Source organism: Geotrypetes seraphini, chromosome 4 (genome assembly GCF_902459505.1).
Source record: "Geotrypetes seraphini chromosome 4, aGeoSer1.1, whole genome shotgun sequence".
In the NCBI taxonomy this organism is placed as follows: domain Eukaryota; kingdom Metazoa; phylum Chordata; class Amphibia; order Gymnophiona; family Dermophiidae; genus Geotrypetes; species Geotrypetes seraphini.
The window spans coordinates 264458715-264471289 of NC_047087.1; the positions used below are offsets into that span (position 1 = coordinate 264458715).

A 12575-nucleotide genomic window follows, 5' to 3' on the forward strand; every position below is an offset into this window, starting at 1 on the left:
TCCAACATTTACTTTTATTACTGAGCAGTATTGTTTGGCTTACTCTCAAAAGCTCAGGATTGGTTGAAATAGGACAGCAGAGGTGGACAGGATAGCAGGGAATGGTTACCTGGAAAGGGAGATATTTGAGGACAGAGTTCTCTATACCTGGATGACTTTTGGACTAAATTTCAGATAGAGCCAATTCTTCTCTAGGCCTATTTACAATTAAGGGATGTTTGTCTTCTAGAGTCAAAGGAAACAGGGAAGGTTTTGCCCAATGACTAGCTAGAAGCTGAAGTTTTTCTGAGGAAGAATGAGAAAGGGCTGAAGTAAGGGCAAGAGGTGCAAGGAGTTAGGTGAGGAACTTGGGAAAGTTACCTGGGAAACGTTGTCACTTACACCCTGGATTTTATATATATATATATATATATATATATATTTAAATAAGACCTTTGAAATCAAAATGATAAAATATTTTGACACCTACCAGAAAGGACTTAATAAAGACCATGGTTTTCTTTCGCATTACAAACCAGAAATTTAAACAGCTTTGTCGCTCCCTATCACCCATCCATATCTCTCTATCTCGCAACCACACAGCCCTCACTGTTTCTCATCCCTCCCTCTTTCTTTGAGACTGTTACTGGGATGCTTTCATGTTTCACTTATATATACTGATATTTGCCTACATTTGCTTATTTCTGATCTGAAGAATGGTTACCTTAAAAAACTAATCAAACAATGCACTATTAGTCCAATAAAAAAAAATTATTTTATGTTTTGATTTCTATGTATTGCATATATGACTCTCAAAATTGTGTGCATAAATTTGGGCACAGACTCAACTTGCACTTGCACTTGGACTTGCAATTGCACTTGCAATTTAATTGGATAATGAAATGATTACATCCTCTTATCTACAGTGTCTTGCTTGTTTAAATTGCAAGCTCTTTCGAGCAGGGATTGTCTCCTTCGTGACTCTGTACAGTGCTGCATATGTCTGGTAGCGCTCTAGAAATAATTATTATTAATAATAATACTAATAGCAGCAGTGGCAGCAAGGATATAGATCCTGGCAGTAGGGAGAGTGTAGCGCAGTGGTTAAAGCTACAGCCTTGGCACCCTGAGGTTTTGGGTTCAAACCCACGCTGCTCCTTCTGACCCTGGGCAAATCACCTCATCCCCCCATTGCCCCAGGTACATTAGATAGATTGTGAAACCCCTGGGACAGACAGGAAAAAATATTTCAGTGCCTGAATAAATTCACATAAACCATTCTGAGCTCCCCTGGGAGACTGGTATGGAAAATTGAATACATAAATATACACTATTCTAAAAACAATACCCAACTTGGAGCACTCATTTTTTTTCAGTGCCCAACGTTGGGCACCACCCAAATTTATGCACACAGTTTTATATAATCTGGTTCTTAATTGTTGATAGTGCGCACTTAATGCAGCAGTAGTTAGGGAATAATATAAATTTTTGATTTGTGGTTTCTTTTAGAGAGTTGCGCGGGGACAGAAATCCCACCCGTCCCCGCCCGGAATCCCCTACGTCCCTGCCCGTCCCCATAAACTTCAGAAATAGTTATTTCATTTAATTATGCTACTGAATTAAAAGCTCTGGTAGAAACCCATTTACAAATAAGCAAAGAGACTTTATTAATTTGGAAATATTAATTGGGAAGAATACATACTTTGTAAACGGGTTTCTACCAGAGCATCTAATGTTTATAAATTTTTATCAACACAACTAATATACAACTGATCCTGAAGCAAAAAAAAAAAAAAAAGAAAGAAATAGAATTTTTTTTCCTACCTTTGTTGCCTGGTTTCTGCTTTCCTCATCTTCTCATTCAATTCCTTCCATCCACTATCTCTCTTCTCTCTGCGTCTTTCATTTGCTCTGTTACTGTGCCTCTCCCTTTCTCCCCCCTTCCAAATTGGTCTGGCACCCATCTTCTTCCCTCCGCTTCCCCCATAGTCTGGCATCTCTGTCTTCTTCCCTGTCAGCGTCTTCGTCCCACTCTCTCTTCCCCATTTCCTTTCAGCGTCCTTCTCCCCCCCATCTTCCCCATGTCCTGTCAGCATCTTTCTCCTCCCTCTGTCTTCCCCATGTGCTTTCAGTATCCTTCTCCTCTTCTGTGTTCCTCATGTCCTTTCAGCGTCCTTCTCCCCCCTCCATCTTCCCCATGTCCTTTCAGCGTCCTTCTCCTCCCCCCCATCTTCCCCATGTCCTTTCAGCATCCTTCTCCCCCCTCTGTCTTCCCCATGTCCTTTCAGCGTCTTTCTCCCCCCCCCGTCTTCCCCATGTCCTTTCAGCGTCCTTCTCCACCCTTTTGTCTTCCCCATGTGCTTTCAGTGTCCTTCTCCCCCCTCTGTCTTCCCCAGTGCTTTCAGCATCCTTCTCCCCCCTCAGTTTTACCCATTTCCCTTAAGCGTCTTTTCCTCTCCACTCCACCTTTCCTCCCTTTCTCCCTCCCTGCCCCTTAACTTCGTGGCACTTCCCCGCCCGACCAACAACAGAACAGGCCCAGTCCGACAAACCTCCCTGCCCTGAATCCAGCTGCTGTAAGAAGGTAATTTAGATTTGCGGCTACAGGGCAGGGAGGTTTGTCGGACCGGGCCTGTTGTCGGTCGGTCGGGGGAAAGCGCCACGAAGGTAAGGGGATTTAGCCAGCTCTGCACACCCCCCTAAGGCTGCCCCGGGGCGGACCGCCCCCTCCCACCCCCCCCCTAGGTACGCCACTGCCTTGAATTTCCCCTACCTGCCCTGCCACAGCACACAGCCGACCGGAAGTCTTCCCGATGTCAGTGCTGACGTCAGAGGGAGGGAGGGCTTTTCTTAAGCCCTCCCTCCGACGTCAGCGCTGACATCGTGGAAGACTTCCGTTCGGCTGTGTGCTGCGGCAGGGCAGGTAGGGAAAAGAAGACGAGTCTCGCGGCTCGAGTGCATCGGAACCCCGCAGGATCCACGCAACCCTAGCAGGTGTCCCCACAGGATCCCCACGACCCTAGGGGCATCCCCACGGGATCCCAGCGACCCTAGGGAATGTCCCCACGGTATTCCCGCGACCCGAAGGGGGAACCCGCGGGTCCCGCGGGATTCCCATCGTCCCCGTTCCCGTGCAGCTCTCTAGTTTCTTTACACCATTGAGCATGGGAGCTATGGGGAAACAACAGAGTTATACATGTTGGAGAGGATGTAGGCAACAGGGAAGAAAAGGAGACACTTTTACACATATTTGGGCACCTGTCTCAAAACCCATGGAGTATGGATAGGGATTTTAGAGATTAGGAGACTCACTCAAATGGACATTCAAATTGCAGCTGTTTTTGTTACTGTGACAGGATTAGGGGACAATCTCCTAGGCCACCTTGTTCAAAAATTACAATTCTCCCTCCATATTCGCGGTTTCAACATTCACGGTTTCGATTATTCATGGTTTTTAGCTTGCTGGCTCCTCTCCCCAAATTACATCAGCTTGCATAGAGAAATCACTGATTCCAAGCATTTACAGAGAAAATTGCTGATTCCCAGCACTTTCTTCACCGTGTTTTGCCTCTCCTTCAGGAACAGGCCAGGTCTCCCACCATGTTATTCGTGGTTTCACCATATTCACGATGGTTTTTAATAGAAAACAGCGAATAACATATGAAAAAGTATTTGCGGTTTTTCTGTATTTGTGGTTCTGTTAATCCCCTATCACAGCGAATATGGAGGGAGAAGTGTAGTACTAGGAGGGAGAAGTGTAGTACTAGATTACTTGTGCAGCCTGGAAGATACCCAAGGCTCCCATGATGGGCTGGTGGTTGGAAGTGAGCAAGTGATGGAGATGAACTTGTTTGCTGTTAGAGAGCACAGGAAGCTTGAAAAGGTAAGAAAGCTGTGGGCGCCAGTGTTGCTGAGATAAAACATAACATAACATAAAACTCACTTTTATACCGCAAATACCGCTAAGCTCTATGCGGTTCACAAAAGGTTATCAGTACAAAACATGAGAAGAAAGGCAGAGCATGCCTAATTTTCAAAGTATTCAGTAAAAAGATACGTTTTTTAGACAGGTGTAGGAAGCAGAAGGTTATAAATGTGGAGGAGTGCGAGGATGGGGGAGGGGAGGGAACTTTAACTATCGTAAACCGTCTAGATTCTATTAAACTTGGAAACTTGGGAGCCCCCTCATTCCATATATAATGTTCCAGGAGTGTTATTTATATTCAAAGCATGATGAGTTTTGTTTTAGATAGGGTATTTAACCATTCATTTAGCATATTTGTATCATACATAGGGCCTCTTCTATTAAACTGCACTAGCAGTTTGTAGCGCAGTGAGCCGCGCTGAATGGCCCATGCTGCTCCCGACACTCATAGAGTTCCCGACACTCATAGAGTCCCGACACTCATAGAGATTTGAGAATGGACACCACATTTAGGGCTCCTTTTACGAAGCCGCGTTAGCGGCTTTATCGCATGCAACTTTTTAGCACGCCCTAACCCCCGCGTTAGCCAAAAAACTACCGCCTGCTCAAGAGGAGGCGGTAGCGGCTAGTGTGGCGGGCAAATTAGCACGCGCTATTACGCGCATTAAACCTCTAACACGGCTTCGTAAAAGGAGCCCTTAATGTTTTTGGTTAGAGAGAGGCAATGGGGGAAGTGCGAGTGCAGTATTTCTTTCTTTGAAGATACTTTCTATTGAAGATACTGGAGAATCTGGCCAAAATAAATTGATCTTGTGATATTAAAATCCAATAAGAATGAATTTTAAAAAATGTACTTAAAGAATGCTAGGCAGATAAAACATTTTCAGAGTCAAAACAGTACATTATCCAAGTTGATATGATTTAATTACAGGTAAAGTTTAAATAGATATTCGTTTAAACTCTCAAATATAAATTAAACATCCAGAAAAGTATCAGGCTTACCTTGAAAAACATTTATTGATTCAATAGAGAGCACTCTTCTTCCTACAGCAGATAACCTACGACAAATGCTGCACGAAGAACATTTCATTTTGTCTTCACATAATGATCTAATGATCTACAGCCAAAAATGACAGTTTAAACTAATTAGCTTCTTACTGAAAAGAAAAAAATTCAGCAGCTTCACTTCTAAAAGGGCTCAGATTACTTCAGTACATATACGTACACAAGATTCATACAAATGCTTAAAATGTGAAATGATCATATGAAATGCTGCACATAGGGTTTTTTTAAAAAAAACTATACTGTGGTAAACACACTTACTGCAGGATGTGTACTATTGTCCCATGGCATATTTGCCTGTCTGTGCACGTCTGTGAGATAAAAATATTTTCCCCAATTTTCTCCAGGGAGGTGTGTTTGGGAGTGGAGAGTAGGTGTGACAACGCTAATCAGCTAGCAGTTAAGGCATTGCTGTGCGCTAATTGATTAGAAAAGCATTAGAACAAGGACCCTTATCGTCTATAAAATAACCTCCTGATATTCAGTCAGCAACGATTAGCGTTTTTCTAAGCACTGATCACTGCCGGCTAAATTATGCCCAGATATTCCGTGCCTGGCCATTGTATCCACTGAACAGCACTGAATATCAGGTCATAACTCCAAGCGGCCAGGCTGTCTGGAGCTTGAATGGGTCTGGCTAATATTCAGCCAGGCTCACTTAAGAGTTATGTGTACCCCAACTGAATATTGGGTTGGGGCCCACATAAGTTGTTGGGGTTTTTTTCATAAAAAACAAAAACAAAAAATCTGTGCCCCCTCCAACCTCCCCCTCCAAAAAAAAATGCCCTCTTGCCCTCATAGAATTCCTATGATTGTTGGAGCTGTTAATGTCATGGTCAGCGCTTAAAACCACGCTAAGGTTTTGTAAAGGGGAGGAAGGATAATTAACACTCTTTAAGCAGGCCTTCCCCCCTGAGCAAATCCCCCAATGATCTGTGTTACTGATTTGAAAATAAAAGAAAAAAGGGAACATTGTTTTGTTCATATGGCACTATGGAGGTGATTGGATAATCACATCAAGAATTGAAAAGGACTTTTTGAAATAGCTTTCTTTATGACCTGAACTTCCAACACTACCAAGATGAGTATAATAACAACTCCATTTGGGATGATTTTCTATGAACAGAACGAACAACATGAGATTGTGCTATTGCCTTTTCATCTTATGATGGGTGGCATGGTTTATTCCTGAGCACAACACATTTTTTTCTTTAGATAATATATATTCTTTAAGTGTATCAATATTATTTTTTTGGTTTTGAATAACCCAATCTTTCTATGCCTAGTTAAGTTCTGAAAAATTACCCCCATAATTAGCATTGTCAGAGTTGCATTTGCAGACACATGTATTGTACATTCTGGCCCTGATTCTATAAATGGCGCCCAACTTATAGGTTATATTGAGCGCAATTGTCAATCATCCTCTAGGTACTCTCCTGTGATTTATCACAGAATTTCACAACTGTAGAATTTTGCTTCAAAATCTTCCTCTGAGCGGCCACAGAAATAGATCTACTATTAAATAAATGTCTGTGGTATCTAGTAAATGCAACACCTTCTCTCACATCAGGCAGCATTATGGGGTAAAGATCTAGAACAACTGCTTACGCCTACTACTTATGAGGAATTCAGGAAACGCCTAAAAACATATCTGTTCCTGAAGTATCTAGACATCTGACCCGTACAACTCTTTCTCTTCAATAACTGTTCCCTGAGCTATTAACCACTATCTTTCACCTCTATTAAGTTCAATCAATTTGTACCATATTTTAATCTTTGTAAACCGCATAAAACTTCACGGTCCTGCGGTATATAAACTGTTGTTATTATTATTATTATTATAAATTTTAATTGAAATATCTTCATTTAAAATAAACAGTCATTAGTCTTGCTCAATAATTTTCCTTCTCTTTTATCAAGGTGCGCTGTATATGCTTGGGTTTGTGCTCTCCTGCCAGCAGGTGGAGTTTGAGAACTATTGATCACTGATGTCAACGCTTAAGAACTTTGTGTCATAGAGAACAATGCAGTGATGGGGGCTCACAGGGACCCATGGTAAACAGAGGTAATTAAAAAAAAAAAAATTAGAACATTTATCGCAAATGCAGGAATAAAACCTTTTACTGCCCCACGGGTAAAGGTAAAAAGCTTTACTCCCATGATAACACCCTCTACCCCGCAACAAATTCTTATTTTAATGAATGCTGCAATATGTGGATTGTGTGCCTCAAACAATACATGCAGGACAGCCACCAGCAGGTCCAGAGCTGCTGGCAAATTTTGTTCCCTTTTATGCATCGCAAGGAGAGCTCATTTAAATACTAATGAGCTCCTTCCAATGCATTTGCATAGGGTTCTTAGTGGCTGCTACAAGGATCGGTAGCAGACATGGAAAACACTTTCATGCATTGGGAGAAGAGCTTTCTGCGGCAGAAAGACTGCTTTAATAAGTCTTACTGCCACAGAATGCTTTTTGTGCAACAGGGCCCTAATGCCTTATAAAAAGAGTTGGTCAGGGAATGGGGGGAGGGACCTGGGACTTCAAAGTTTTAAGTACCCCAAATCCTTTATTTTGAAATCCAGAAAACCCCTTAGGTTGCCGCTTTATTGTTGTTATTGGCTTTATTTGTTTGCTTTCTTTAATATGACTGACCAACGAAATGCAAACAAAGTCCTATCAGATCACCAGATGATGCACAGGAAGCCTACTCTCTTGAAGACTGAAAAATATTAACTGGCCAGGGGACTTCACAGTGTTCTTAAGTGATGACATCACAGCTCAGTAACTCTCAGTCTCCACCTGTTGGCAGGACAGCACAATCCTAAGCTTCTGGATCGGTCTTGGTAGGAAGATCAAGAATCTTATCTTATCTGATTGCTTATGGAGACAAGGATTTTATTTAAATTTTCCTGTATCCTCTGTAAAGTTCTAGCTGGTAACCGTCCTGAATATTTGCCATCTCATCTGGAGTTCATTACCAAGAATAGAAGACAATGTATGAAGATATCTACAATTCATGATAAATGTTTTGCTTTTCAAGCTCCAAAGATCTGGAAGAACTTTGTTTTATGTGTTGTTAATTCCCATATCTAAGCTTCTTTTAGGAAAGAGTTACAAACTGTATTATATAAGAAGTATATCTGATGTTGAACTTGTTATCTAAGCTTGAATGTTGTATATTCTCAAGAAATTGGTTTGGTCTCTTGTACTGTAAACTGCTCTGAACTTAATGGTATCAGCGGTATATAAACATCATTGTATTATATTCTATATTATGTGATACATTGATAACATTTTCATTTTTCATTGTAATAGAAAATATTTGATAGAACATTTTATTTTCCAGGCTTATCTACATTTCAGATCTTTATCATAATGGGTCCAAAAGAAAGAAAATGTATTTCTAGGTTTCTAGGCTTCAGTATGCTTTTTGGTCCTTTAAGAAGCAATTCTATAACTGGGCGCCAAAAGCTAGATTCCCAATTTAAAGGCTCTGAGTATGTTTTATCATGATAATTATACATGTAATTACAGAATACTAGTGTAAGTCAACTGTACTATCAATAATGTGCATAAATGCAGCACATTTGTTACATCAGGATCTCTAAATAGAAAATGAATGGAATAAAAGACAAAACTTCAATGGTTGCATGTATGTTTGATGTGTTGAGTGGTGCTTAGATGGAAACTCTGGCTGTGAAGAACTAAGGCCAGTACTGGGTAGACATGCACGGTCTGGTTTAGGATGGGCCCGAGAGGGCTTCAAAGGAAATCCCAGTAGTTTGGGACATGAGGACAGTACTGGGCCAACTTTTATGGCCTATATCCAGCAAATGTGGTTCGGATAGGCTGGTGCTGAGTTTCGATGGCAATTCCTGTAGTTGGAACCTAGGTACAATGCCAAGTGGACTTGTACAGTCTATGTCCCAGAAAGGTCAAAGAAAATTTAATAATAAATTGATAATGATTGTGACTATTCAAAAATGAACAAGCAATACATTAAGCTACGTATTTCATGTAATAAAGTCCTCTATAATAATTAATGTAATACAATATATCTGTCGTTCTATAGATAAAGATATCTATTTGGGGTTGTCAATTGATCAAACTAAACCTTCCCAACTCCCCAGATCCTAACGCATTTTCCAACTATCAACCTTGTAATCTCCCTGGGAATGCCCAGGCCAATTCTTTTATAAACCGCCTAGAACTGAACGGTATTTGCGGGATAGAAGACACCAGTGTAATGAAATGTGTGATACTGGGCAGACTGGATGAACCATCATTTACTATGCAGTGGGCGTCACACCCATACCCCTCTCCCTGTGAATGCCTCTTGCTTAGATAACTTTGATAGGTGGTATATAAATACCTAATAAAATAAAAATTGTTCGTTAAGGCAGTTGCCCATTAAAGTTATAGAATCATGCCGAGAGCACATTTAGCACTAATTTATTTTTTTAGATTAACTGCCTTTTTATGAAAAGGTTCACCCAAAGCAGTTTATACTTCATTGAATAATAATCAGGTACTCCTAGCAGATAGGGAAAATCTAACTGTGGTACCTGGGGCCATGGAGTGTTAAGTGACTTCCCCAGAGTCACAAGGAGCAGGCTGGGATCAAAGGCGCAACCTGAGGGTACTGAAGCAGCAGCTCTAACCACTAGGTCACCTCCTCCACTCTACATATGTGCAAGTCACACGGGTTAAGTGCTAGTATTCTATAACTTATGCATGCAATCAGTGCCTAACTTAGGCAACCTATTATATAGATGAAGGGGATTAACAATTTCAAAATTAGGGCCTATATCAGCAGGACAAAATCTACTTAAAGATAACTAGTTATTTTTAAGCAAATATTTAGCTGACTTTTGCAGTTAAGTTGGACAGCTAAATCTGCAGTCCCAAAAATAACCATACCATATCAACTTTTGTATCCCGCAAATGTCAGCTAGGAATAATTGTGGCTTGCACAATATTAGAATTACTACAAAGACATAGATATTACATACAAATTGCATGGAAGATATCATACAGGGGACTGCATGGAAATGGGTCAATGCATTGAGGAAAAAAGGTGAGTTTTCAGTGCTTTCCTTAACTGGAAGTACAGTAAACCTCTGCAAATTTGTGGTTCGCAAATTGTGAACTCAGTAATTCGCAGTATTTTCTGACCGCCTCTTCCTGGTTCTAAAGTCATAGTTACTCCAATCAGGAGCTTCTTTAATACGCTATCTAGCATATCAAAACAGCTCCTGATTGGTGTAACCATGACTTTAGTACCAGGAAGAGGCGATCAGAAAATGTGCCTGGCTTCGTAAGTATAATTTAAGCACTCGCCGGCACCCCAGCTGCCCTCTCCTGCCTTCGATCAGCTGAAAAACCGTATTCGTGGTTTTTCAAAATTCGTGGATATTCCTGGAACGGAACCCATGCAAATTTCGGGGGAGTACTGTATGTGGGTGTTTGTCGAAGGTTGCCCGGGAAGTTGTTCCAGATTCTAGGCCCCTGAAACTCGAAGGTGGTCTCAAAGAGAGCCTTCCTTTGATCATGGTGGGTGGAGAGGGGACTTTAGAACAGTATTTTGTGCTCAAGATTTGATCTCCTAAAGTTACTACTACTATTTATCATTTCTACAACGCTCCTAGACATACGCAGTGCTGTTCATTAAAACATTCATGAGACAGTCCCTACTCAATAGAGCTTACAATCTAATCAGATGTACATATACAGAGTTAGAAAGTTTCTCAGGCATGGGTACTTTACAAGCGAGTGAGGGTTAGGAGTTAAAAGCAACCTTGAAAAAGTGGGCTTTTAGCCTGGATTTCAATACTACCAAGGGAAGAGCTTGACTAAGTTAACTGGATAGCCCTGAGTAGTAGCATATTTTGGGGCACTTCTCTTCACAATTTATCTTGTAGAACTACAGGCACCCAAACAGTTCTGAAATTTCCTGTTAACTGAATTTATTATTCAAGATCTCGGAAATCTTTACAGAATATATTTCTCTCCTAACAAGCATACCATCTTTTGCTTATCTTAATTTAAGGCTCCTTTTACAAAGCTGCGGTAATCGCTCTGACACCCGTAGGGATTTAATGGGCATTGGAGTGTTTGCCACATGGCAGGTGCTACCGCAGTTTTGTAAAGGGGTGGGTTAGAGCAGTATTTCTCAACTCGGTCCTTGAGCACCCCCTTGGCAGTCAGGTTTTCAGGATATGCATGAAAGAAATTTGCATAGACTAGAGGCAGTGTATGCAAATCAAGTTTATGCATATTCACTGAGGTTATGCTGAAAACCTGACTGGCAAGGGGGTACTCCAGGACCGAGTTGAGAAACACTGGGTTAGAGAGCACCAAATATAAACAAATGTTAGTTACCTCGATATCAGGCCTATCTGAAGGATTCTCCTGCTGCATTTGCTCCAGCAAAGACTTCAGCTCTTGGCAGAAATTTGGTTCCAGCTCAGGTTCTATCACAAATTCACTTGCTGCTTTCAGTGTTGCACCCAGTGAATAAATATGTGCCTGTACACAAATGCAAAAACACATAAACCCAAAAAGAAGAATGGCACAGTATTGAAGGTCAAAAAAATCCTTCTTGGATAAAGTGAAAATAGCAACAGACAATAAGAAATAGTAAATTTTCTCCAAAATATTAGTGCAATGGGGTAAAAGTCCTCAGTTTGCACATCTGAGCGCAGGGGAAGCAAAGCACTAGTTGTCACTTTTTATACCCAAACAGGGATAGATAGTGTAACATCCCCAGACTCTTTCCCCGTTGTGAAAGTTACAGTGCACAATTGTGTCTCAGTGAAAATCTAATGTGAAAAAATCTACAAAAAAACCCACATTCAAAATTGGCTACTACTATTAAGCATGATTCAGCAGCGTGCATAGTTCATGTCAAGCCAGAAGTGAAAGAGTTCAACAGGATTATATAGCTGGAAATGAACACAAGGAACACAAATGAACATAATTCTACATCATTCAAATAAAAAAAGAGGGATGGGGATAATATAGAAACATAGAAATTGACGGCAGAAAAGGGCCATAGCCCATCGAGTCTGCCCATACCAATGACCCACTCCCTGATTCTTACTCCCCTATAGATCCCACATGAATATCCCATTTTCTCTTAAAATCTGACACGCTGTTGGCCTCAATCACCTGCAGAGGCAGCTCGTTCCAATGTTCAACCACCCTTTCGGTGAAGAAGTACTTCCTAGCATCACCTTGAAATTTCCCTCCCCTGATTTTCAGCGAGTGTCCTCTGGTTACCGTGGGCCCTGTAAGACTGAAGATATCATCTTTCACCTCTATACGCCCCGTGATATATTTAAAGGTCTCAATCATGTCCCCCCTCTCTCTTCGCTCCTCCAGTGAGTACATCCGCAGTTTTTTTAACCTTTCTTCATACGTGAGATCCCTGAGCCCCAAGACCATCCTGGTAGCCATTCGTTGAACCGACTCAACTCTCAACACATCTTTCCGGTAGTGTGGTCTCCAGAATTGAACACAATACTCGAGATGAGGTCTCACCATGGATCTGTACAGTGGCATTATAACTTCAAGTTTTCTGCTGACAAAACCCCTACGGATGCAGCC

General features: G+C 41.3%; 1 protein-coding gene across 14 annotated transcripts in view; it reads right to left on the bottom strand.

Moving 5' to 3' along the window:
• KNDC1 (kinase non-catalytic C-lobe domain containing 1) overlaps positions 1-12575 on the bottom strand; it is a 116293-nt gene that overhangs the window by 82291 nt on the left and 21427 nt on the right. For 9 of the 14 annotated variants that reach the window (XR_004539203.1, XM_033941854.1, XM_033941852.1 and 6 more), the window contains 2 exons: positions 11349-11495; positions 4907-5021 (listed from right to left, as the gene is read on the bottom strand). Coding sequence is in view for 13 of the 14 variants with exons in the window: in XM_033941854.1 (XP_033797745.1) it covers positions 4907-5021; positions 11349-11495 (262 nt within the window). In the remaining variant the exon portion in view is untranslated. The remainder of the gene's footprint in view (positions 1-4906; positions 5022-11348; positions 11496-12575) is intronic. The other 5 variants (XM_033941856.1, XM_033941855.1, XM_033941862.1 and 2 more) reach the window with 1 other exon arrangement.